This window comes from Sturnira hondurensis, unplaced genomic scaffold (genome assembly GCF_014824575.4).
Source record: "Sturnira hondurensis isolate 20B ecotype Veracruz unplaced genomic scaffold, ASM1482457v3 Scaffold0025370, whole genome shotgun sequence".
Lineage (NCBI taxonomy): Eukaryota > Metazoa > Chordata > Mammalia > Chiroptera > Phyllostomidae > Sturnira > Sturnira hondurensis.
Window position 1 is genome coordinate 9952105 of NW_028098001.1, and position 27956 is coordinate 9980060.

The window sequence follows — 27956 nt, forward strand, 5'->3', positions numbered from 1 at the left end:
CAGTGGTGGCCGTGGGACTACAACGTAGATGAAAGATCAGGACTCGTTGGCAGAGTGCATGCATATCTTTCTGATTTGTATTTGATAGTTATACTGATTCAATGTGTACAGCTAGGCATTTTCTAATTACCTGGTACTGTGATTTAAAGAAGTAAAAGTCAAATATATGAAAATAATTGTCTGAATTTTAACCCTACTGAGACCTGCTTCGCTTTCATGTACTCTGCTATAATAATAATTTGGTTGCCACAGGTTCTCTTAACAAAGCTATATATACTTATATCTATTTGTGTGCTACCTTATATCTAATTAACTTAAATCTCTCATTAATACATGTCAGATAGCGAGATGCTTTAAAAACTTCTAAAAAACTAACTTCCCAGGTGCCATTGACTTCTCTCATCTACATGCATCAGTTCCTTTTCGGCCTACTCTAACTTCTTTGACTGTTTTTGTGGCCTTTACCCATGTTTAGTTGTCCCTGCTTATATGTTTTTGGAACCGTTTTTCCTAGGATTTGGGGGTTCTTTCATGGCCCCTTCTCCATCCCCGGTGACTCCAGCTCAGAATAACCTGCTGCAGCCCAATTTTGAGGTCGCTTTCGGAACAACGCCTGCCACGTCTAGCAGCAGCTCTTTTGATCCCTCAGGTAAGGCAGTGGTTTTCAAATTTCCCTTTCATTTGTTCTGACTATAAAATAAACCATCTAAGGTTAGTATGATGTCAGCAAATGTATACATAATATCGAGTGATGACCTGGTTTTAAAACTGTTCAATAATAAATCTCTCATCCAGTAACTTAAGTAACTATTTTCCAGTACATTTGGGTAGCACTAAGAATAACCTTTAACCCCCTTCTGTGTTTCTGTTTTTAATTTATAGCAGAAATCTAACTCAACACACATACCATCTGTTTGCATGAGCTTACAGGCACATGGTTGAGAGATGATTAATGGAAAACGAGCACTTTGTACTAAACCTTTGTACAGTATCTGAACATGTGGACACTCCCCTGCTGTTGCTTGTACCCTCTGAAGCTTGCATGGCCCTCAGTTTTATGAAGTTGAGACACAAGTAGTATTCTTTGCCTGCCTTTAACCTCTCATCCTGCTGTCATTTTGTTTGTATTCTCTTCCATTCTCCTCTTCCCATGCTGGGTCCTTACTACAAATTTTCAATTGGTGAGTTTTTGGCAATTAAATGTGTTTCAGAAACACCCTAAATATATCTGCTGCCTGACAATTTGGTTGCTTCTATTGCCAGTGCCTCTAGTTGAATGCTGTTCTTTTTCAATTTAGAATCATTGTATAGTAGTATGTGTGGTAATATGCAGTTTTTGCTGAAAGTTAACGACCACAAAATTTTTGACATGGAGTATGTATATCGAGGCGTGTATACAATTGAGTTTGAGCTCAATTCAGGCTCCAAAGTCTGCATTCTTTCCTGTACATGACACAGATTTTTTTCATCTTTGTTCATGTTCATTAGTATTTCCACACTTTATGAGTAGGCATATGTAGAGATGTTCTTTTTGGTGTTACAGTCATAAGTGTGAATGATATGCCTTCGTTTATAAAATTGTATAGTCACTTGTTTCCATCGTTTTTTTAAAAGATGGTCTCCCCTTAATTTTCTATGTGGTCTATTTTCTTTTCAATTCTTCTGAGCCTGGTCTGTTTGATTTCCAGTGTTTGATGGTCTAGGTGATCTTCTGATGCCCACCATGGCACCCACTGGGCAGCCGGCACCCATCCCGATGGTACCTCCCAGCCCTGCAATGGCAGCAAGCAAACCCCTTGGGAGTGATCTCGACTCATCTCTTGCCAGCCTAGTAGGCAGTGAGTAACAGTTTTATTTAACTGAAACATGTATGATATGCCCCCTGCCTTTTCATACGTATTGTTTCAAGCTTCACTTGTGGACGAGTGTGTTAAAGAGTGGGCAGAAATTCTTAGTGTTTTACCTGGTGCAGTTTCTTGGAAGATAAGACATCTCTGTGGCATAGTCTTACAAACAGAACCCAGGCCCTTTTAATCTAAATGATCAGAAGTATGGTTGAGCATATACAAATGTGAAGTCAAGTGCATTGTGTATAATAAGTACTTCATTTTTCATTTCATTTGGAAACGAGAATACAGAGTAACATAAATGCAAGATATTTACTAATTGAGCATCCAAGGGAGTTTTAGCTACTCATTCAACAAATGCCATTTATTGAGTGCGATGCATTCTTCCAGATTCTAGAGATAAAATCAGTGAACAAAACAGCTATGAATTTCTGTTTTTGTGGAGCTCTGAAAAGGCAAAAACAAACATGAAACATTTTCAAATAACTAAATTCCGTAGTGTGTTAGGTCATAAGTGCCATGGGGGAAAAAGAACAGGCAAAGGGTGCTACAGTGTGGGAGGTGGAGTAGGCCTCGCTGAGAAGGTGAAATCGGAGCAGAGGGGAAGCTAAAGGAATGAGCCATGGGGATATCTGAGGGAGAACATTTGCAGGCTAAGGAGGTAGCCAGCACAAAGGCACTGCGGCAGGAGTTAGCCAGGCGTCTTCAAGGGACATCAAGGAGACTAGTGACTAGAGCTAGGTAAGTGAAGGAGAGAGGCCTAGGAGGGGAGGGAAGCTATAATAAAGACCTTTTTATTTCAATTCTGAGTTTGATTTTTTACTAGGTGAATGGGTGTAGCATTGCAAATACTTTCCATTTTACTCAAGGCTATATCAAAAGTGTAGCATATCATTTATACAGAATATTTCCTGTGCATTATCCAATGGACATATATTTACATTTCACTCATTATTCTTAGTCTGGGCATCCATGAAAATGCTTTGATGATACCTATGAAGAGGTTATTTGATTGTTTCTTCCTCCTCTAATATATTATCTCATCAATGGATAGTCTGCAGTGGAAACTGCTTTTGCTGGACACTATAATGTACCACCCCAAAACAGGACTTTTACTTCTAGCTGCTGAGAGTGCCGTCAGCACACAGCCCTCAGATGCCAAATCCTTTTGAGAATTATGTCAGCTGCCGAAAGCCGAGCCACTAGAGGAATAGCCGAACACTCATGATAAAGAACAGTAAATTTGAGACACACTTTTTAAAATGCCATTTTCTTTTTTTAAAAGATTTTATTTATTTATTTGTAGAGAGAAGGGAAGGGAGGAAGAGAAACCTCAATGTGTTGTTGCCCCTTACTTTTCCCCTACTGGGGACCTGACTCGCAACCCAGGCCTGTGCCCTGACTGGGAATCAAACCGGCAGCCTTTTGGTTTGCAGCCTACACTCAACCCACTGAGCTATATCAGCCAGGGCAATAATCCAATTTTAAGAGTCAAGAGACTTAAACATTTCTGCAGAGAATGTATGGCCAATTTGTACATAAAATGATGTTCAACATCAGACATCTGTGGAATGCATATCAAAACCACAATGAGATATCACTTCATACCCATTAGAATGTCTACAATAGGAAAGACCGGTCATAACCAATGTCAGGGAGGGTTTGGAGAAATTGAACCCCTCTAACATTGCTGGTGAGAAGGCAACATTGGGCAGCTACTGTGGAAAGCAGTTTGGCAGTTTCTTACAATGTTAAACAGAGTTACCATAAGGCAGAGAGTACACCATGTGACAGTCTAGAAAGCTCTTCCCCCAGACCCCTGCCCAGCTCAGGCCTCACCTTTGCCATGAGGCCTTGCCTGAGCATCCTGTTTCATATGCTTGCCCCGCACTCCCGTCCTGCTCCACTCAATCCCCCTCACCCTGCTTTTCCTTGGAATTTTCCCACAGGCTTTCCAGTTTACCTCTTAGCAGCCTACCTAGTTTACTTTCTTCTTAATATACATGTTTTGTCGTCCATCTCACCCCATTAGGATGTGAGCTCCTTCAGGTTTGGAATTTTTTTTCTTTCATTGACATAACCAAGTGCTTAAAACAGTGCCTGGTATGTGTAGGGGCTCAACGAATGCAGGGACCAGCACAAATAATGCCTTTTTTATTACAAAACCTTCTTTTACCAAGCCATAACCATTAATTCTGTAGCATAACATTATCACACATAAGCACACCATATGATATTTTAGGTGGAATATACACATTAAAACTATAAATTATTATACCCATATTATTATCCTACCAACTGCACTCAGGCAAGCATTACTTCTGCTGGACCCTGTATTTGCTGGTGAGATAAATGAACTGAGATTAGGGCAGAATGATTAAGCCAGTTGTGTCAGAATCCCCAAGACCCCACCCTCACATTCATGGGTTCACTAGAAGGGCTCAAGGACTCAGCACAGATTTGTAGTAACAGCTAAGATTTATTACAGCAGAGCAGTAAGGATACATGGCTGGGTCATTGGGAAAAGACCCAGGCAAAGTCTGGAGCAGTCCACACTCAAACGTCCTTATGTTCTCTCTCCTTCCCATGAGGGGAAGAGCACACAGAACTGCAGCAACGTGTATGATGCTTTGGCCCAAGGACAGCATTTAGAGACTCAGCACCCAGGGTTTTTATCGGATGTTGGTCATGTAGGCACTCTCAGCCCAGCATGTTCCTGAAGTTTCAGTCTCACAGAAGGAAAGCAGGCGTTCGGCATAAACCGTGTTGTTTGTATAGTTTAGACACAGTAAGCCACCCTTATCATTAGGAAAAATTTTACCTCAGTGTGGAGAACGATTTACTAGCTCGGTTCCCAGATGCCAGCCACGCAGACCTTTCTAAGCTAGCAGTCTCAAGCCTCTTTTCTGAACACCACTTGACAATAAAATGTGATCCTTAAGTATAACGTAAAGTAAAAGAAAATGTTAGATTTGTGAATGTTTTCTAACATAGTTTCTCCTTTGTAAAACTGAATGTAGTCATTCCTAGGCAAAATATGGACTTTTTGTAGACCTCTGAGTCTTTGATCTTTTAAATGTCATATCATTTAAGCTGAGTATAGAGGTTTAAATTCTTTTTCCTTTTATCCATTTATAGATCTTGGGATTTCTGGCACCACATCCAAAAAGTAAGTGTTTTTTAAACTGGTTTTCTTGTGACAGTGTATTTGTACTTATCTGACACTATCAAACATTGTTCTCTTTAAAGTAATTACTCTTTAAAGTAATTACCTGAGAGCTAGGTAATTTAAAAATTGGTTTTTATTTCATTCTGGTTTGGGGTGTTTTTTTGTTGTTGTTGTTGTTGCTGCTGTTATTCTCCTGCAACATCCAAACTGCTGGCTCTAGCAATGAAAAGGAATAATCTATTTCAGTCTCCAAGACTGTCAGAAAGTTATATCTAGAAATATTGGGGAGTTGTGGTTTGAATACTTTTATGGCTTTAAATTCTAGATTCATTATAATATTCCTGGGTCACACTGATTTTTGAAAGTCTCATGAAGGGTCAGTTTTAAGAAAGACAGTATGAATGTTCAGCAGTGTGCCCATCTTTTTAGATGTCTAGTTCAACTTTCTAGCTGGGACCTGTTTTACAATAGATGGCATCGGACAGCACAGTAGGGCCGGCTGTAGTCATGATATAGACGTGTGAAACCTTCCGTCGACCCAGACTGCGCCATCATGGACGCATCCTCAGGGCAGCCAAGTATGGGTACATGGCACTTATGATACACTTCTCTGGAAATGGTTCTCACCCTGAAGAATTCAGTTACATTTTGTCTCGTATTTTTCTAGTAGAAGTGACAGAAAATTCCTGTTATCTTTGAGGTCCAGACTCTAAATTATTTTTGTCAAATGCTGTTAAACTTTCTTAAATACAACGTGGTAAGACTTCTGTATAAGTTTTAACCTGTTCTCTTTATTGTCACTGGCCTTGAGCAGGCTGCTTCTAACCCCAAATAAAAGTACCTCCGGAATCACGCAGCATTCTCTTCTGATTAGAGTGTTTTTGGTTTTTCGTTTGTCTTGCACACTTGGCTTTTAGGGGAGATCTTCAGTGGAATGCTGGAGAGAAAAAGTTGACTGGTGGAGCCAACTGGCAGCCGAAAGTAGCCGCAGCGACCTGGTCAGCAGGAGCTCCGCCAAGCGCCCCTTTGGTAGGTGGCCCCCCAGGGGCCAGGGCCGTGCAGGCAATTTGCCCGTTTGCACTGCCCTAAAAGCAGAGTGCATTTTGCTACTGACCATGTACTTTTCATCCACGTTGAAGACATATAAGCAAGATGCAATATTTACCAAAATGCAAATTTTATTGACTTTACACTTGATAAAGGTTATGCACTATTTTTTATTTTAATCATTTCAGAATAGTATATGTGCTTCTTGAGATACTAATTCTTATTAGTATAATTATGGAAATATTTTTTTAAAAGCCTTTAATATTATTGATCCCTATCTATATTTCATCACATTTCTTGCTCAGGTTCCCTGATTGTCTTAATAAGTAATGAAAACTTTTTTTCTTACCAGAAAGATTGGGCAGTTTTCTATTGTGTAAGTGAACTTTTATTTTAAAATATTATTACTTCTGCTCACCATTTTTAAAATTGAAACTACTAATGCCTGTTTTCTATAAAATTTAAGTACATGTTATTTCTGTATATTAAATTTCTACTAATATTACCAGCATTCACTCTGTGAGATGGCATATCACTGGTTATAAAGACTAATTACTATTTTGTGAAATTCGCTACCATAAAAAGGATGTCATCAGTGTAGCAAAACTGATTGTTTTCCTATATGTGCCCCATACTCAGCAAAACGAGGCTAGTCACTGATTCCCAAGTTCACGCCTAACTTTTCACCTTCGCTTACCACCTTCACCTGTCTATACCACACCCACCCCAAAGGCTTTCTCAGCAGCCTACTCTCCTTGTCGCCTGAATTAATCCTGACCATCACCCATCAACCCCAGCCAAACAAATATGCATGGAGGTGAATTAATAGAAATAGAATATAAATATTTTAGATAGACTCTATTAAAACGATCATGTTCCTGAAAGTAATTTAAATGTCTGTGTTTTGAAATTTAAAACATGGTGCCATTTAAATAATTTTATAAATAAAAATAAGGTCAAACTAATCTGAAAAATACCTTTGGAACCAAAATGTACCACTAAACAGAACTAACAGTATTCATTGAATTACAACTTATACTATAGTTTCTATAGGGAAATACATTTTGTTCCTAAAACCCACTCCTCTGGTGTTCCCGTCCCATTTGGTGGTGTTCGTGAGAGAGGAAGTTCAAGGACTGATATTCTCTGCCTTGGTGAGACTAAACTCTGAAAGAACTTAATTTTAAGAAGTGATTTCTAACAGATAAAAGGAGAAAGTTGCCTACTGTATCTATGTATTTATCTCTATCTTTCATTGCATTAATTTAAAATAATGCTTAAGAGGACCAGTTTTGTGTTTAGCAACACCATGAAGAGTTCTGTTTTAATTTTTACAAAGGATACTTTTGTGCCTACTTTAGTAGACACTAAATTTCTGTTTTATAAGATCCAAAACCAAGATGACCATTTAATTTATTGTCCAAACTAGGACTCGTTTGTGGGGAGAAGAGAGCACAACTGTTACCCTGGGACCCCTGTGGCTGGTGGTTCAGACAGATAGTGGGACCATAAGCACCCAGCATGCCAAGCATAGGGGGCTGCTCTCCATTCTTAGATGCAAGAATATTTGAGAGCCTCCATCTTGTTGGAGGGAGAGGGAGAGTGAATTTATAAATGTATAAACTCCCTAATGAAAGAAAAAGATTCCTTGGAGCTGATCTTAGAAAACTATCAATACTGTATATTCACATTAAGTGTTACAATTCATATGATCATTACCAAGTTAAAGGAATGAATTTTCCTATTCGATTCTATGCAAAATTAAAGAGGACTTGCTCTTCTGAGAAGTTTATACTTTGATGGTGTTGCCCTTAGCAGAATCAAGTTTTTAATTGTTTTTTTTTTAAACAGGTTAGTTTCAGAACAGACAAGGTGATAGCAGAGTCTAAGATGGAGTGAAGGGGCGTGGGGAGAGGGTGGGAGACTGCTGATTCAGCTGTAGGTTAAAAAAATGTTGGAAAGTCTGAAGTGAGGGTGAAAGGAAGATGAGGAAGAAAACGCTGGTAGAATCCACACAACTGTGGATCCTTGTGAATGAAGCCCCCAAGACAGTGGGTGCCCAGGCTTCCATGTGGGACAGGGCAGTGCTAAATAATGAGGCCATTAACTGAGAAGAGCAGTAAGAGAGAAGTAGTTTAAAATAGTATCAGTTTGGAGACCTTCCTTGGCCTTGATCTCCTTCCTTCCTTGGCCATCACCTCCCTTGAGATCAAGATTTTTAACCACACAGGTTGAGAATTCATCGAATACTTAATTAACAACTCTTTTTTGCTTCTTTGGGGCAGGAAGGCTGCCAATTATCTGGTTGGCAGGCACCATCACTGAGGCTGAGATTAATATTCAAATTTTTTAAACATCAGAACTCCTTATATTTGCTTATGAAGCACAAAACTTTAAATTGTTAGTAAGTTCCAGAAAGGTAGAGACAGTGGGCTTTAGCATAAAGTAAAGTAGCAGCTCTGGAAAGAGAAACTAGAACAGAAATAATGTATTACAAGGGCAGAGGTACATGTAGTTCTGTTTCGTTTTCCGTATCACTCAGGTAACAATAGAAAGGCTCTCATATGGAGAGAGTCTGTGTCGTTGTTAACTCTCACTTAGTCTTATTTACAGTCCACATAAATTCAGAACTGTTTGCTTCATCTACTACAAAGCTCTCCTTCCTTAAAGCTCTGGGTTTGCTTTTACCTCAGAAACCACTCCAAGGGCCTCTGGCTTCTCTCCACCCAGTTTTCTCATAAAATCTCTCTTCCATCTTTCTGTCCCTTGAAATATGTTTGAGTTTCTTTTTCTAAGAGAATTCAAGCAAAATAAGAGAGGCAGCCAAGACTTATGCTGCAGAAGCCTCAGAGCAGTGGTTCCCAATTTTCCTGGTCGTCTGCAGGCCTTCGCCTTTGAGCAGGAGGTGGGGGGCAGAAGTAAGGGGTAAGGATTCTTTCTCTGCCTTTTCAAGTTTTTATCCACAGACAAGAGAAAAGGTTGTTTTTCCAATTTTGTTTTTAATTCTCCTTCAATGGCTGCTTGGAGATACAGCTATAAAATTTTTCAAATCAGAGGTCCCTAGTTAGAGCTGGCAACCCTAACAGAACTCGAATATTGGAAACATGTCTGCTGTCAGGGCTCTGTCTTCATGGCCATCGAGGGCCCGTGTTTGCAGAGCTGCTGAGACCTCCCAAGCACAACAGACCTGTCAGGTTTCCATCACGACAACCAAGAAGATACTTGTGATTCAGAAATAATGTGCATTTTGCAGTGGGTCACAGAATCTGCAATTCTCTCCCTAAAAACAACTAATCTTTATATGCCTATAGATAAAATATTCAGTTTAGTACTGATTTTAAAACCTTTGGATAAATAATATTTAGAGAGTAAATAAATGGTTGAGTTAATCTACCATTTGAGCAAAATGACAAATTTAGACTCTCTGGAAATTATTTGACCCATTTATTTGATCAGGAATGTTTGCCAGGTCATTTTATTTTGACAACTAATAAAAACCGTTTTTTCTTTCTTTTGTCTTAAGTTCCAGCAATATAATTCTGGCAAATAATACAATTATTATTTATAATTCTGATCAATTACACAACTTTAGTAAATTATATAATTCTATATCTGGTGAATAGCTTACCATCTCACCTGTTGAAGTGATGAGGGCAGAGTGAATCTGCCCAGGCCGCTGGCCCAGTCAGTCTGAGTGTCATCCCGATGGGTCAGGTGTGCTAGTCTGATCTCCAGTCAGGGCACAGAAAGAAATCAGCTAATGAATAAATGGAACAACAAATCGATGTCTGTCTCTCTCTCTCTTTCTCTTTCTCTCTCTCTCCTTCCCTCCCTTCTTCTCTTTCTAAAAAGCAATAATAAAAAAATGAATCTGAAATATAATACTTGTAGCAGAGAGGAAAATAACTTTTCCTCTGCCCTTCTGAGTTCTTGACTGAGACTGTTGTAATAAAAGACAGATTAAAGGGAGAAAAACAAGTTATTAACATGTAGACCTCTGTATGCGTGATTAAAAAATTAGTAACTCTCTGAGGTGGTCTAAGCCACTGTCTTCAATGCCATCTTCAGCTAAAGAGAAAAGAAAGAAAGGGATGGGGTGACCAGTTAGGGGAGGTTACCAGGAAAAGCAGGGTAAGCAAAGGTAAGGTGTGTTATGTAGATTTAAATCAGTGCCTTCTCCATTGATAAGATTCTCTTGTGATGTAGTTGTCCTTCTCTTCCTTCTAGGTAAAGGAGAAACCTTAAAAATGGAGATTTCCTTTATAAATGTAAATGTCCTTTATAAAAGTTTAACTTCTCCGTTTTCAGAGCTTCTCCTGCATCTGCTGTTTCTCAAAATAATTCTTATGCCAAAGAGGCATATTTAGGCGTGGCGTGTTCTGCTACCCTTGGGTATTTTCTTTCTTTTTAAGATATTTTGACATAAAATGCTCTTAATATTAAATCAATCATTTTTGCCCCGGCCAGTGTGACTCAGTTGCTTTAGCCATCCTATACACAGAGAGGTTGGGGGCTTGGTTCCAGGTAGGGCACATAGCTAGGTTGTGGTTTCAGTCCCTGGTCAGAGCATAAATGGGAGACAAGTCAAGGTTTCTCTTTGACACTGATGTTTCCTTTTCTCTCCCTTCTGCTCTCTAAAATGAATAAACATATTTTAAAAACATTTTTTTGCCGAGGCCAGTGTGGCTCAGTTGGTAGGAGCATCATCCCATACACCAAAATGTTATGAGTTCAATCCCCTGTTGGGACACAAAACATTGATTGGCAGGGCAACCAATCAATGTTTCTCTCTCATATTAATGTTTCTCTTTCCCTTCCTCTCTCTCTAAAGCAATAAAAATATCCTGGGTGAAGATAAGATTTTTTAAATCACTATTTCAACAATTTTAAAGTGTAAAATTCAGTGATTTTTAGAATATTTATGGTGTTACAAAAATTTCACCAATATCCAATTTCAGAATTTCTCCATCACCCCAATAAGAAGCATGTCCCCTCCCAATTTCCCCCTCTCCCTATGCCCTGGCATCCATTAATTTACTTTATTCCTATGGATTTGCATATTCTGGGTATTTCCTATAAAAAGAATCATGATATGGAGCCTTTTGGGCCTGGCTTCTTTCACTTAGCCAGTGTTTTCTTGTGAAGCAAGGTCTCTTCGTGCTGCAGCTTGTGTCAGTGTCATTCAGTATCGTGGCTGAATACGCCACTGTTTGGATGTAGCACAGTCCTCATTAACTGATGGATATTTGGGATGTATCCGCTTTTTGGCTGTTATGAAAGGTTACAGCCAAAAAGGTTCTGTGTGGACATGTGTCCTTGGGTATATACCTAGGAATGGAATTGCTAGTTCATTTGTGACTCTATATTTGGCTTTTTGAAAACTGCCAGACTTTTCCACACCAGTTGCCTCATTTTACATTCCCACCAGCACTGCATAGGGTTTCAACTGTGATTTTGACATGCATTTCCCTAATGATTTATGATGTTGAATTACTGCCATTTGTATGTCTTTTCATGTGCTTACTGCCATTTGTATGTCTTTCTTTTCTTTTTTCTTTTTTTTTTTTTTTTTGAGAAATGTCTATTCAAATCCTTGCCCATTTTATAACTGGGTTAACCGCCTTTTTTATTGTTGAGTTCTAAGAGATCTTTGTTCTAGATACTAGATGCTTATCAGATAATTCATTTGCAAATATTTTCCTCCATTCTGTGTGGTGCCTTTTAATTTTCTTTGACATACAAAATTTTTTAATTTTGATAAACTTCAACTTACCTATTTTTGTTGTTGCTTGTACTTTTGATATCATATTTAAGAAACTATTACCTAAGCCAAGGTCTTAAAGGTTTACACCTGTGTTTCTTTTAAGAGTTCTGTACTTTTATCTCTTACATTAGATATTTGACCTCTTTTAGGCTCATTTTTTTTTTAAAGATTTTATTTATTTATGTATCTTTAGAGGGGAAGGAGAGAGGGAGAGAAACATCAATGTATGGTTGCCTTTCGTGCGTCCCCTGCTGGGAGTTAGCCTGCAAGGAACCAGCCTGCAACCCAGGCATGTGCCCTGACTGGGAATCGAACCACGATCCTAGGCTCATTTTTATGTATGGTCCAAATTCAGTGTTTTGCATATGGAAATCCAGTCATCCAAGAACCATTTATTGAAAAGACTTCTTCTTTACTCATTGGTTTTGGCATCCTTGTCAAAAAATCAATTGAACATAGATTAATGGTATTATTTTCAAACTCTCTATTCTGTCAGGTTGATCTGTGTGTCCTGTGCTAGTACCACACTGTTTTGATTAATGTAGCATCATGGTAAGGTTTAAAACCAGGAAGTGTCAGTCTCCAAATTTGTTTTTTTTCAAGGTTGCTTCAGCTGGGTCCCTTGCATTCCCATTTGAATTTTAGATTCAGCTTGTCCATTTTTCCAAAAGAAGCAGTCGGAATTTTGATAAGGATCACCCTGAATCTGTAAAGCAATCTGGGAGGAATTGCCATCTTAACAATATTAAGTCTTTCAATCCACAAACACAGAATCCCTTTCTGTTTTTCAAAGTCTTCTTTAATTTCTTTCAACAGTGTTTTATAGTTGTCAGTGTACAAGGCTTGTACCTCTCTTGGTAAATTTATTTCTAAGTATTTTATTGTTTTTAATGCTATTGTAAATGAAACTGTTTTTGTAATTGCATATTTTGATTGTTCATTGCTAGTGTACAGGGAACACTATACTGATTTTTGTATATTGACTTTATATCCTGCAACTTTGCTAAATTTGTTTAACTCTGATATTTTTTGTGTACGGATTCCTTAGATTTTCTGTCCATAAGGTCATGTGATCTACAAATAGAGATAGTTTTATTTCTTCCTTTTTCCTTCTTATTTATGTTTTATTCTCATCCCACCCTTTCCCATTTGGCAATCATCAGTTTGGTCTCTACATTTATGGGTCTATTTCTGTTTTGTTTTGTTTATTCATCTTTTTGGGGTTTTTTAGATTCCACATATAAATAAAATCGTATGGTATTTTTCTCTGTCTGACTAATTTTCCTTAGCATAATGCCTTCTAAGTCCATCCATGTTGTCACAAATATCGAGATTGCATTCCATCTTATTGCTGATTAATATTTCATTCTATATATCACATGTTCTTTATCCATTTATCTGTTGATGGGCATCTAGGTTATTTCTATATCTTGGCTATAATTAGTAAATTTGCAATGAACATAGGGGTTCAATATATCTTTGCAAATTAGTGTGTTGGTTTCTTTGATAAATACTGAGCTATAGAATTCCCGTATCCTATGGCACCTCTATTTTAAATGTTTAAGGAACCTCCCTACTGTTTTCCTTAGTAGTTGCACCAGCTTATAATCCCATCAACAGGGCATGAGGGTTCTCTTTTCTCCACATCCTCACCAACCCTTGTTGTTTGTTGATTTATTGGTGACAGCCATTCTGATGGGTGTGAGGTGATATCTCATTGTGATTTTAATGTTCACTTCTCTGATGATTAGTGAAGTTGAGCATCTTTGTATATGTCTATTGGCCGTTTGTATGTTCTCTTTAGAGAAATGTCTATTCAAGTCTTCTGCCCATTTTTTAATTGGATTGTTTGGGTTTTTTAGTGTTGAGTTATATAAGTTCTTCATAAATTTTGACTATTAAGTCAAAATTTTGACTATTTGACTTTACTAGGTGTATCATTGGCAAATATGTTCTCCCATTTGGTGGCTGGTTTCAGTTTTGTTGGTGTTTGCCTTTGCTCTGCCAAAGCTTTCATTTTGACGTAGTCCATTTGATACTTTTTCTTTCCTAAGGGACAAATCCACAATGATATTGCCAAAAGCAACGTCAAAGAGTTTACTACCTTTATGTTCTTCTAGGAGTTTTATGGTTTCAGGTGTTAGATATAAGTTTTTAGTTCATTTTGTGTTTATTTGTATACATGGTATAACACAGTGGCCCAATTTCATTTTTTGTATATGTCCAGTTTTCCCAACACCCCGTATGGAAGATACTGTCTTTACCTCATTGTATATTCTTGCCTCCTTTGTCATAGGTTAATTGACCATATAAGCATATTTCTTCTTTCCTTACCTGGATGCTATCTATTTCTTACCTCATTGCCAACTTTTGGGTTCTTCTATTTTCTCTTTTTTCTATTCTATATTTCATTTATCTACAATCTAATATTTATTATTTACTTCCTTTGCTTACTTTGGGTTTAGTTTGTTCTTCTTTTTTCTAGTTCCTTAAGATGTAAATATAAGTTACTGATTTGAGATCTTTCTTCTGCATGTGGGCTATATATCTGTATGCCTCATAATTTATTGTTGAAACTTGGAAATTTTGAATATTATAATGTGGAAACTTAAAATCAGATCCTACCTCTCCCCAAAGGTTTGTTTTTGATCCTCCTTTAGTTGTTTTTTGTTTGTTTCTTTAGTGACCATTCCAAACTAATTCTGTAGTCTGTGTTCTTTCTCAGGTGGGATCACCGAAGTCTATATTCCTTTATCTAAGTGGTCAGCTAATCAATAGGTGGATATTACTTAAACTTATGGAATGTAAAATATTTCTCAAGTTTTGTAGAGGAGCTCTGAGTATGTGTTGGGGAAAGTTTTCAAACTCAACCAGGAGTGTTTGCAGCTCTGCCTTAGCAATCACTTACTGCTTGCTCAAAGCCCCAAGGTCAGCCAGAAGCCCTCACAAGCCTTTCTTGGGCATGTGCACAGTCCTGGGCATGTGCATGGCTTTCTGAATTCCCAGGAGTGCGTCTGAGCTTTTCAAACCCTAGATCCTCAAAGCATTTCATTCTCCAGCCGTTCCTCCCAAGCTTTTTGTTTAGTCTATTTGCTGTTACCCCCTGCCTCAAAGAGAGGGACAACTAAAACATTTGCCTGTAAATATTTTCCATGCAGGACTTCAGGTAACAACTGTAGCACTAGGTGCATTCCCAGTTTGGCAAGGAAAAGAGAAGCTTTTGAGCCACTCTTTCCAGTGAGCCATCCAGACAAGACAAAACAAATGATTAAATGCATTCTGCTCCCTCTGGTACTATTGGTCTAGTTCAAGACTACAACTGAACTAGAAAGCCGTGGATGGAACTAGGATGAGTTAAAAATGCCTCGAAGTTCACTATTATCCATTCAGCTGATATTCTCGAATAAGTACTTTCTGGGTTATTTAGTTTGCAGAATTCCAAAAACAGTTGATTATGATTATTTTTGCTTGTTTTGCCATTTTTATGTGGTGTTGCTGGGCTTTTAAAGTTCCTTCACCATTTCTGCTGACATTGCTGTCACTGTAGTATTTCCTTTTTTAATTAGAATTTTGCTTTAATGGTTAACTTAAATGTAACATTTGTAGTATGGTTAATTTTAAACATAAGGGAAATATTAGGGGGCATGGGTCTATGATGAAACAACTAGACGTGTACCTAAAATGGGATATGTGTGCACAGTCTTTTACATGCTTCCTAAAACTGATTATTTTGGCCATTATGCACATTTACAACAGTCAAAAGTCAGAGAGAAGCAAGTATAACACAGAAAAGAATAATTTAAAAGTAGGGGGGTGGAAACTAAGCATTGAAAATGTAAACACATTCCCCATGCGTGTGACTCAGTGCTCGTTAGAGGATGTGGTGATAGGAAAAGATAAGCTAGAGGAATTTCATCCTTTACTACAGTGAGAGTGGAGGAGAGATCGAAAGAAAGCCCAGGGCGGTAAGTGAGCAGCTCGCCAAGGAGCCCGAATAGCACGACACCGGTGAACCTCAATTCGGTAACCATATTCCTGTGATTGTCAGGGTGCTAGGACCCTTTTTAAAGTTTAAAACTGGAATCTGAAAGTTCTTTACGTATCTACATAAGTGGCATGCATTTTTAAATTATACTCTGTCATTTTTAAATCAAATTACATTGGTTCTTTTCCTTTGTTGTTATTGTGTGTTGTTTTGTGGTTTTTATGGTAGCAAGGAGCTGTTCCTCCCACCAGCTCGGTTCCTCCTGTTGCCGGGGCCCCATCTGTTGGACAGCCAGGAGGAGGATTTGGAATGGTGAGTGACGACCTGTAACTGAAAATTGAAACTGACATTTCTAAGGCCTTGGCCAAGTCCCAGATTAAAAAATACTGATCTAGAATACAGTTCTTCCCAAAATACAGTAAAGTAAAACTTAAAAAGTTAAGTCATCTGCTTTCGATATTAATAGTCTACCCATAACATGATAAAGTCACCTATAAAATACTTCAAATGATTTCTATCAAAATAATTTCTATCAGCCATCGCCAGGTGGCTGTATTAATTGGAGTGACGTCCCATACATTGAAAGGCTGTGCGTTTGATCCCCAGTCAGGGCATCTTCCTGGGTTGCTTGTCTAAGCCCTGGTCAGGGCACATATGGAAGGCAACCGATCAATGTTCCTCTCTCATATTTCTGTCTGTCTCTCTCTCTCCACACCTCCCCCTATTTGTCTCCCCCTTCCCCTCCCTCCCTTCTGCTTTCTCTAATATCAGTAAAAACATATCCTCAGGTGATGATTTAAAGATAATAATTATTTCTATAGTGTATTGTCATGTTATTGTTGGAGTAATTTTACCAAAGATATTCTAAGCACAATCAAAATCAACTCATAATCATTATACTAGAACTTTTGACTCATCCCTTTTATCACTAGCAAATTTTAGGGCCATCTTCCATAAAGAAAAAAGTTTTTATCTGTTCAAGAATTATGCTTCCAGGAGACAGGTAAGCAACAACAAGGCGTGGTCGGGACAAGGAGGCTGCGTGGCCCAGCTGCTGCCGCACCACAGTGGTCCTCGGCCCTCTGCCAGCTTCCCCAGCACCCATCATTCAAAGTTACAAATTATACTTCCTCTTGGACTTGGAGCCTTCAGAATTTTCAGAACTCTATTAAAGACACAAACATCAGGGCATTGCTATACATAGTGTGCTGCACGGATGCTGTGACCCGCCCTTCCCTTTCAGCCGCCTGCTGGGACGGGCATGCCCATGATGCCTCAGCAGCCAGTCATGTTTGCACAGCCCATGATGCGGCCGCCCTTCGGAGCCGCAGCGGTGCCTGGCACACAGGTCAGTGTAAATGTCCACAAAATAACGACATTAATTTATATGTATAAAACTGCCATGTGGGAAACTGCTGAAACTATTTTTTCCTAATATAACCTGATATCTGTTGCTTCAGAAGTAATAAAGTAAGGCTTAGAGGAAAAGGGTAGAACTAAATGCCTAAAGTCCCTCCGTGCCTCTCCTACGTAATCCTGAATGATTCCTGAGAACAGCCAGGCGTTTAAAGTATCGGGGCATGTGTTCCAGAAAAATGAGTACTTCTGACCCATCCTTTTACTTTGTGTTCCCAGACTTAGCCAAATTCAAATTTAGGGACCCAGTCCTCCAAGACTTGTAGCACTAACTTCAGTGAGTTTGCCACACTGCAGAGCCTGAGGGCACAGTCCCCCCGTAAGACCACCCTCACTTTAGACACCAGCCACAAGTCGGGAGTCCCATGGGCCACCTGCACTTCAGATCAGCAGCCTACAAATGCAAGGGTTCCCAGGACCACCCTCAAGCTAGACAATTTCCTAGTGTGACTCAAAGAACTTGGGAAGGCACTAAACTTAAAGTTACAGTTCTGTTATAGTGGAAGGATACAAATTAGATCCAGCCAAAAGAAGAGATACATAGGGTAAATTCTGGGAAGGTTCCAAGCGTGAAACTTCTTTGTCCTCAGGGCAGTGTCACCCACCTGGCATCCATGTGTGACAATATACATGCAATATCGCCAGCCTAGGAAGCTCACCTGGGCCCCCGCATGCGGAGTTTTTGTTGAAGTTTCATTATATAGGAATGATTGATTAATTGCCCGCGTGGTTGAACTTAATCTATGCACCCTCCCCACTCCCTAAAGTTCTGAGTGAAATGTGGCCCAAAGACCCAACTGTCAGATCACGTGGTTGGTTTTTCTGTCATGGCTAGCCCCCACTCTGGGTTATGTAGTTAGCATAAACTATCAGGCGTTGCTTCCAAGAATCCACCTCTAATAACAAAGGCATTCCTGTCGATTGGGAAGTTCCAAGAGTATAGAGGTCACCTACCATGATCCAGGACAAAGCAAAGCTCTCTCTAGGCGGGGCCGACTTTCTTGCTAAACATTGTGCTACCTTCATTTACGAAGGTGCTAAACATGTGCACTTTGTCGAACTGTTTTACTGCTAATAGTGATAGTCATTGTGACGAGTCACCTCTCTTGATTCCACTTATAAATTGCCTGGGGAGGCGCAGTACGTAGAACCAAAGAGGTTTCCACCATGAGAAAGTGACTTGGATAGACAGAGCACCAAGCTGTAATTTTCCCAGGTGGCTGAGAAACAAACAACTCAAATCCATTTTAACACTACCAATAAATGGTTTTACTGCTGTGTTTCTGACTTACCAATTGGGCATTTATATTGTCTTCTCCACCAAATTCCTACTGTGAACTTCATGAGTGCACATTGATCCCCTCTGCTTCCTTGAAGCATCTCCAAATCCATTTTCTGCATGTTCCCAAAATGTGCTTTCAACTTTTTTACTTTCGTCCCTCAAAAGCCACGGTGACTGGAGGAGAGAATGGTAGGTGTTCAAACAGTTAAATTTCAATGTGAGAAGCCTTGGCCTTCAAGGCCATACCCACAAAGCATTATCTTCATGAGAAATTTCTGAGTTTTCTCTGAGACTAAGGAACCCTTCCTGGGATTGTTTTGGGAGAGATCAAGGAAGGTTTGGGGGGCAGTAGTGGAGTTCATCTAGATGTATTTAAATTATGACAGGATCTCATTTTCATGAGTGTTTCCTTGATGGTTGAATATAGCCATGATTATTTACCACCTATTTGAAAGAAAGGAAGGATGTTTGTATTTTCACGAACTTGGAAGAATGTTACTAAGATTTTTTAAATCTTACTGTTTTTTGATGTGCTGATACCTTTACAAATAAATTAATAAACATTATAATTTAAGGCAGTCGTTTTCTTGCATAATACCAGTATTACATAGTATTGATTTATTTACTTAATTCAAAGAATAATCTTGAAAAATAGATGATATGATGAAAACAGTGTTTTAATCATTTAATCTAATTTAATTACTATTACTAAATTAATAGTAATTTAGGAAATGGTATGCCATTTTTAGATTGTATATCCTGCGTCAGAGATGAAGCCCAGCTTATTATACTAGATAGTTAAACGTGACTGTGTGGCTTCAGAAAACAAAACAACTTTTCATCTTTGTTGTGATGTCTGGGCAACGCCATTATTCCTCTTTTGGTATCATGATGTTATCATTGTCTTACCTAATTACTAATTATGGATTGGTCCTAGAGTTTATCTTCCACACAACTCCACCTCTTATACTCACTTTTCCTGATCTTCCTGTGAAGTATGAATCAAGTTTTTTAAGTGGGAATTTGACTTATAGGTTCTGCAGTAAGTCAAATTCTGACTATTCTGCAGAATAGTTTCGGGACTTAATAACAAATCTTAAAATCCTTACTTCTGGAGCTCTGTTTAATGAATCAGTAAAGACGTACATTCCTGACCCACAATCCCAGATTTCTGAGATTTCCATCATATTATGGGCATAGAAGACTAATTAGACTCAAGGAAAAATGTCAGTTATTATTCTACATAGATTATGTGACCTTTTTTGAGGCCTTGCACCCTAATGTTCCTGTAAAAGCCTGCTCCCAGAACTTAATTATATAATAAATTAAATAATTTAAGTACCAATTAAATAGAAACAAGGTAAATTAATTCTTTGCTACTTTTGCTGCAAGCTCAGTCTGATTATTTCCTATAGTATTTAGTGATTAGTCTTTTCTGCAAGCTGGACAGGCAGTATTGGAATATAGTGACATTCATAACTAGAAAATGATTTGCTCATCTGAAACAAGCAGTGCCCCAAACTTGACTGGTTTTCACTTAAAACATTTTATATGAAATCCTAGTATATTTAGCTAATAATTTTAAGTAATGTTTATGTGGCTTTCTGCAGACTGTTACTTTTCCATTTTTCCTTCAAACTCACTCTCACTCTAAAAGTAGTCATGTGATTCCTTTATTAGTTTAGTGGTACCATTAACCGAAAGTCAAAATGTTTTTGTATAGAGACATTGATTTTTTTTGTTTTTGCTGTATATTCATATCTTTATGTGACTAGTTTTGCGTGCCTTCTCTCATATCCACATTGTTCTACCAGAGTCCTCAAATTTTTCCTTCAGCCACCTCTGATGTGAAAGACTTCCAAGAAAGCCAAATATCATTTGAAGTGTATTTTATAAATCGGAAATTAAACACAACACTGTGACTAAGTAGAAGGAAGTAGATGTGTAACCCTTAGCCATCTAATCTTCTGCATGTTTTCTGTGGTATGTGCTCTGCCTAATGCTTACCTATTGCTTTCTGTTTCTGCTCTCTTGGGCTGGCTTTTCCCCATTAGCTTTCTCCCAGCCCTACACCTGCCACTCAGAGTCCCAAGAAACCTCCAGCAAAGGACCCATTAGCGGATCTTAACATCAAGGATTTCTTGTAAACAATTTAAGGTATCTAATATTGAGCTTTTCCTGTGGGCTTGTAATAATTACCTATGCAATGCTTAGCTGTTTCAGGTATAATATTTGTACTTCTGTGTTTTTAATACATGTATATAATAATAATTTGAGTGTTTATATTTTTAAATCAATACTAAAAGCTATTAATGAATTATCAGTTATATTTTTAAATCTTACTTAATTTATAAAACTAATAGGAAGACAAATCTCCAAACTTTCCTTAGACCGGAAAACATAGATATTACATTGGTAAAGCAAAACATTGTTCGAGCTACTTGGTAAATTGTGACTGGAATGTATAGAAAGGCAGCATTTATAATATTGCATTTGGAAGTCACCTCAGAATATATTTGGCTACATCTCATATTTTTATTTTGTTTAGCCTTTCTTGCTTCATCAGATAAAACTTAGATTATTACCCTTTGCTTTTCTATATTCAAGCAAAATATTAAACTTTAACATTCTAGTTTTAAATCCTAATATGATTTATAAAATGATTAATAGTAAATTTATGAAAGGCACCTGATGAAAGAAAACACTCACTGTTTCCCCCTGGTGAGTAGGGTCTCAACAAATACTTGCTGAGTGTGATGAACGGTGATCACCCTGCCTTTCATTTACACAGTACTTGTCCTGTTCACTTTCATAGTTATTAATTCTTTCATCTTCTCTGTAGGAGATCACACCCCATGACATAGACTAGCCAGTTGCCTTAGTCTCCGTTGCACAGCTACAGGGGCTGATCCTTGGCATCAAGTGGTTAGCCCCGGGCCCCACTGGAAGAGTGGAGTATTGACGTTTCAAACCTCTTTCCAGTGTTATGTTTATTATACCTCTATGCCTGTATATGTTTAAACTTTCTCTAATGCCTACTAAGATTTTTGAGTTTCTTCTTTATGATTTTTCTCTTATAAAAGATTAATAATTTGTCATTTTTAAGCCCTTGACATCTAAGCCAAGTAATTTCTCTTGTGCCTAACTTTTATCTTCCACCTTGGGTTGGCCTGGACCATTGTAGGCATAAGCGAGACAGTGAGCACTTCTGTTAGCAATTGTTTCAGGAGTGACCAGGACATTACACAGAGCAGCCTTTTGTCTGCCTCGTACTCAGTAAGCACTGCTCTCATCATCTGTCAAGAGTGCTGATAAATACCCAACCCAGGGATCCTAAAGACAGTGCTGACCCTCAGAGATTCATAGTCAAGAAGGAGGCACACACCAAATGTTACATGAAGAAGAGTTACCCCCAGGGCTCAGCCAGGAAAGATTTCTTGGCAAAGACGACTGGTGAAGCTTGGATTGGCCAAGGAGATAAGTAGGAAGGAGAGTAAGTGAAGGCATTGAATCACTGGAAATATCTCCTTTTGCTTCAATTTTGTCACATGTTCGACTGTTTGGTGATACATTGAACACTGTAACTAAAAATTAATAATATTAATAATAATAATAATAACAATGGAAGTCACTGCCATTTCTTTTTTTCACTACTTTGTTATAAAGGTTAGCCATTCTTAATTGAAACTGAATGTCTTACTACTACAATTTTTCAGTATCCAAAGTCCAAAAGTTTGCTGATATAATTTTTTTCTAAAATGAAACTATACATTAAAAGGTTTTTAAAATGTTTTCCTGGCTGAAATTTTAAGCTTGTTTTCAAGAATGGTGAAAAGTATATAACTGTGAGTTTGTTAATACAGAAACCTTTTGTATAAAGATTTTTTTTTTACTACCTGGGGAGTAAAATTGCAAGGGAGGTAAAATGTTTGAGGAATGTATAATATTGTTTTTTAATTCAAGTGCTTTTTATCTTTACAGCTGCAATTTTTGTGACTGAATAGGAAAAAATAATAATGAGTTTGGAGACTTCAAATAAGATTGATACTCAGAGTTACAAAGTGAGCCACCAGTACCAAACCCAATGCTTACTCGTGACTTCTCTTCCGGAACGTGTAGCACAGCCGTGAAAGTGAATATTAGGAATGTGTACTACCTTAGCTGTTATCCCTACTCTCACAACTGTAGTGTATTTGGGTTATTTGTGTGTTGTATGATGTAAACAATGAATGGATGTTTCTGATGCCCTCAGTGCTTTTCTGGACCTTGCCCGTGGACGGATGACGCACCTGTTGTGTGGTGAGCCATTTGGAAAGATGTGTCTGTGTTTTTGAAGGTTTCACTGTACATATAACTTTTGGACAAACCTAAACTCTCTCCATAAATTCTTTTCTTCTATTTCTCTGTTACAAACATAGTGTGATAATATCATAGTAAGGAAAACACTTAAATATACAAAACTTTTTTTGGTGTGGAGTACATTTTTCCAATCACAGGAACTTCAACTGTTGTGAGAAATGTTTATTTTTGTGGCACTGTATATGTTAAGAAATTTTATTTTAAAAAATATAAAGGTTAATGTCCATGATAAATATTTCTCCTTGAAGCTACCTTATCAAGAATGGAAAAAAATAATACGAGTATTCCCTATTTAATCCCTGCTTTATTAAAATATATATTTTAATTATATTTGTCAGGTTTTGCATCTAAATTGACCTATTTATTCATTCTTGATTAAATGCACTGAAAATTAAGGGTCCATTTCTATCATGTTTGTGCAAATGCAGCTAGAGATGTGCTATTCAAGTGTTATTATGAAGACACCCCAAGGTATATCTGTAATTTAAAGATTACTGCAGATATTTTCATTTTATTGTGGATTTTATGTACATCTGTTAATTTAGTATTTCTTTGTGTGTTCTGTAGACTAGTGTTCTTCCATTCCTCAACCGAGCTCAAAGTAGGTTTTGTTGCACCATTGTGATTAGAACTGAAACTGACTCAGAAAAGTGTATCCTTTACTGTACATACTGTATTCTTTAATTTTTAATTTGTTGTCACACTGTCCGTGCTGATGGCTTGGCTTAAGATTGTGATGCATACATGAGGTCACTGTTGATCAGTGTCGCTAGCAACTTGGCAGCTCTTCATAAAAGCATATTGGGTTGGAAAGGCGTTTGCCTATTTTTCAAATTATTTACTAGGTGTACGGTACCATTTAAAAGTGGTTGTATCTGAATTTACTGTGGGGATAACATACACTGTAATGGGGAAAAATGACCTAAAACCAATTTCAAAATGGCTTTCTTTGTATTTCAGTATAAAAACCCAGTGCATGTACGCCCTCTGAGATGCAATAAACACCTTGAACAAAGAAAATGCAAACATAGCTTTCTCTCTGTTTATTTTTTCAGGGAAAGGGTCTCTTTCCAATGACACTCATAGCACATATGAAATATTGAAAACTTAAAAACATTCAGGGTGAAAAATGCTCTCTGTGTCAACATAGTTTTGATAATTTTACAATAAATTAAAAACAAGGGGAAAAAAGCACAAGTTTTACAGCTATCATTAAACTTGGCACTCTGTGGCTGCTGCCAAATAAACTGAAATTCCATATCGCAAAAAAGAAGAGGATGAATTTTTTTAAAATATGCAATTAAAGTCATCATGGTTCTGGGAAAACTCACCATGGAGGTTGAAGAATAATGTGACTTAGGCTGTAGTTCACTCACACACTTGCATGGTCCAGGAGGTGAAGAATGTAGATTCACCTGTTTTTTTTAAATATATTTTATTGATTATACCATTACAGTTGTTCTATTCCCCCCCTTCATTCCCCTCCACCCGCACACTCCCTCCCCCACCATTCTCCCCTCCTTAGTTTATAACCACATGTCTCAAGTTCTTTAGATTCTATATTTCCCCCACTATTCTTGCCCTCCCCCCTATCTATTTTCTACCTACCCTCTATGCTATTTTCTGTGCCTTCTCCCGCCTTCTCCTCCTTCCACCCCCCTGTTGCTAACCCTCCATGTGTTCTTCATTTCTATGGTTCCACTCCTGATCTAGCTGTCCTCTTGGTTTGCTTTTGTTTTAGGTGTGGTTGTTAATAACTGTGAGTTTGCTGTCCTTTCACTGTTAACATTTTTCATCTTCTTTTTCTTAGATAAGTCCCTTTAACATTTCATATAATAAGGGCTTGGTGATGATGAACTCCTTGAACTTGACCTTATCTGAGAAGCACTTTATCTGTCCTTCCATTCTAAATGAAAGTTTTGCTGGATAAAGCAATCTTGGCTGTAGGTCTTTGGATTTCATGACTTGGAATACTTCTTTCCAGCCCCTTCTTGCCTGTAAGGTCTCTTTTGAGAAATCCGTTGCCAGTCTGATGGGTACTCCTTTATAGGTGACTGTCCCCTTATCTCTTGCTGCTTCTAGAATTCTCTCCTTCATTTAAGTCTTGGCTAATGTAATTATGATGTGCCTTGGTGTGTTCCTTCTTGGGTCCAACTTCTTTGGGACTCTCTGAGCTTCCTGGATTTCCTGGAAGTCTATTTCCTTCGCCAGACTGGGGAAGTTCTCCTTTATTATTTGTTCAAATAAGTGTTCTACTCGTGGCTGTTTCTTTCTCCCTTCTGGTACCCCTATAATCCGGATGTTGGAACGTTTAAAGATGTCCTGGATGTTCCTAAGCCTCTCCTCATTTTTCTGAATTCTTGTTTCTTTACTATTTTCTGGTTGGATGTTTCGTTCTGCCTTCTGGTCCATTCCATTGATTTGAGTCCCAGTTTCCTTTCCATCGCTATTGGTTTCCTGGACCTCTCCCTTCATTTCAATTAGTTTAGCCTTCATATGTTCCTCTAATTTGTGACTATAATCAACCAGTTCTGTGAGCATCCTGATAAACAGTGTCTTGAATTGTGCTTCTGAGAGGCTGGCAATTTCTCGGTCCCTGAGAGTTATCGGCTCTGGGACTTTGAGTTCTTGCGCCATCTTTTGGGCTGTTCGTGCCTGTTACATAGCAGGATCTGAGCCCTAAGGTGTTCACTAGCGCAGGGCAACTAAGTCGCTGGGTTGTGACGCTGTATGTGGGGGCGGGGTCAACGAGGAACTAAGGCGTCCCGTCAGCCGCCTCCCGCCTCGGCCCCCACAGGTGCTGCAGCTGCCACTGTCACGGGGCCCACGCATTTTGTCCCACTGCACGAGAGTGTGCCACCGCCGTCAGCCCTCGCCCCCTGGGGCCTGCGTGGTCCCTCTCACTATGCGTGAATGTGCGACCGAGGTCAGTCTGCCCCACACCCTGACTGGGTCCGGGCCACTTGCCGCCTAGGTCGGGGGATCTGTCCTGCCCGACCCTGCTCTGCTGCTGGCTCTGCCCCTCTTACTATCCCTGTTGAACGGTTAGTGGTTGTCGGACTTCCGTATAATTCAATTTTCTGTTTTTTGGCTGTGTCTTTGTTCTCCAAACCTTTGTTGTATTCAAACTTGGTTGTGGGAGAAGGCACGGTGTTTCCACCTATGCCTCCATCTTGGCGGAAGTCTCAGATTCACCTGTTTTAATGAAATTGGGTAACTGCATTGACAACGACTAGGTTTGTTCCAACATCTCAGAAAGTAGTCCAGTCTCAGCTAAAAGTATTTTTCAAATAGGAGCATACCTATTTCTGAAACTAAGTTTCTCTTAGTTTCCTAGTTTTGTATCTTGAGAATTGACTTGCAGAAGTTAGGATCTGATTATGTAATATGTTTTTTTATAGATTACATTTGACTATATATTTGTGGGCATATTGTAATAAATATGTTGTGTTAGACTTTACATCATCTCAAGTTTAATGTGGAATTTTTTACACGGAGCTTTCCTCCGCATTGAGCAAGAGCATTACTTTTGAATCAGACACTGGGTCTGTGCTGTGGTGAGTGTCTTGGTGTCTCTGTAGGGAAGTTGTCTGATGGCTGAGATGCTCCCGAGGTCCAGTCCTCTGGGTATGCGAAACAGCTAACCTCTCTGGATAGTGTTCAGCTCGGGTCCAGTTTATTTATGGCGCTCCTCCACGGGGTCAGAGTGCCTTTCTAGCCTCACCTCTGCTGGAACTCCGCCCTCTGCCTGCTTGCACACACACTGTCCTGTGTGTGACCACGCCACTGCTCCTGCACAGGGACCCCACGCACTCTGCTGGCCCACTCAGGTCCCTGTGCTGAAATTACCTCACCAACCCAGCAGCACAGCCAAATCCCACTTGTTCACCATGACTTCCCACTCTGTTTTTCTCAGAGCACAACTTTCAGCCAACCTTTGTGGTATTTAACACATGTGTTTTTGTTGTTGTTGTTGTTATTTTTTAAATATTTTTATTTATTTATCTTTAGATGGGAAGGGAAGGAGAAAGGGAGAGAAATATCAATGTTTGGTTGCTTCTCATCGGCCCCTGCTGGGAACTGGCCCCTGCTGGGAACTGGCCTGCAACCCAGGCATGTGCCCTGACTGGGAATCGAACCGTGATCCTTTGAACACGCAGGCCCGTGCTCAATCCACTGAGCTACACCAGCCAGGGCTAACACATGTGTTTTAATCAGCTATGAAGATGGCATCTGCTTTGGCTGATTGTGAGCCTTGAAGGCAGGAAATGTCTCCCCCTGTTCTTATCCTCAGCAGCAAGCACTTCAGTGGGTGCCAGGTAAGTGTCTCAAGGATGAACACAAATGTTAGTTCTTAGAGATACCTTCACTTACCTGGACACTGCTGGGCTATTATCTTACTAAAGAATAACTCATATAGAGCTTTTATAGTTAAATTGTATTAGAGTTTTGATAACTCAGATTACTGTAATAAAATAACTAACACCAATTAAAACCCATTGAGTTGAAGATTTGAATCAAGTTATATATGGTGTAATGATTGCAAGTGGTTCTCAGTATTACAGCGTCCTTTGTTCTCTATCTTTCATGCTATTTATTTGTACTTAAAAATGAAGAAAGACAAAAGGTTTTAGGGGAAGAGTCATGAGTTCAGAAAAGGAGGAAAGGAGTAGATAGACGTGAAAAAGAAATGAGAATTAGATTCACAGAAGATAAATTCCACCAAGCCCTCTTTTTCCTTTTAAATCGGCCCCTTCAACAACATAGCCTCAAATGCTTGTTGGTGGGAAAGGGCACAGCGATCACTGTTTCTTGTGTGGAAGTCGTTGCTGAAAATCAAAATGAGTGTTGTTTTCCTTGGAAAGTCGCGGTTGTCTACATTTTTGAGGCAACAGGTTTTGTGGTAATTTGCTGTTTATCCTCTTAGGCAATAAGAAAATTTGTTTCTCCCAGCCTTGCTGAGAGCAGATTTCACTACTGGATACATATTCAGATCTCCTCTGTGAGTGAAAATGTGTGAGGGCGTGACGTTTTGTGATTTTGTGATATGGTGATTAACCTTAGTTAAACTTTCAGAGCTGCAGCGT

General features: G+C 38.8%; 1 protein-coding gene across 21 annotated transcripts in view; it reads left to right on the top strand.

Moving 5' to 3' along the window:
- Window positions 1-23871, top strand: part of SNAP91 (synaptosome associated protein 91) — a 130672-nt gene extending 106801 nt beyond the window's left edge. For 15 of the 21 annotated variants that reach the window (XM_037039316.1, XM_037039329.1, XM_037039328.1 and 12 more), the window contains 8 exons: window positions 515-649; window positions 1689-1838; window positions 4986-5016; window positions 5934-6045; window positions 16041-16124; window positions 17056-17160; window positions 20565-20667; window positions 22492-23871. In XM_037039316.1, coding sequence (XP_036895211.1) covers window positions 515-649; window positions 1689-1838; window positions 4986-5016; window positions 5934-6045; window positions 16041-16124; window positions 17056-17160; window positions 20565-20657 — 710 coding nt within the window. In that variant the 3' untranslated portion in view covers window positions 20658-20667; window positions 22492-23871. The remainder of the gene's footprint in view (window positions 1-514; window positions 650-1688; window positions 1839-4985; window positions 5017-5933; window positions 6046-16040; window positions 16125-17055; window positions 17161-20564; window positions 20668-22491) is intronic. The other 6 variants (XM_037039325.1, XM_037039332.1, XM_037039326.1 and 3 more) reach the window with 3 other exon arrangements.
- Window positions 23872-27956: the final 4085 nt, after the last annotated feature.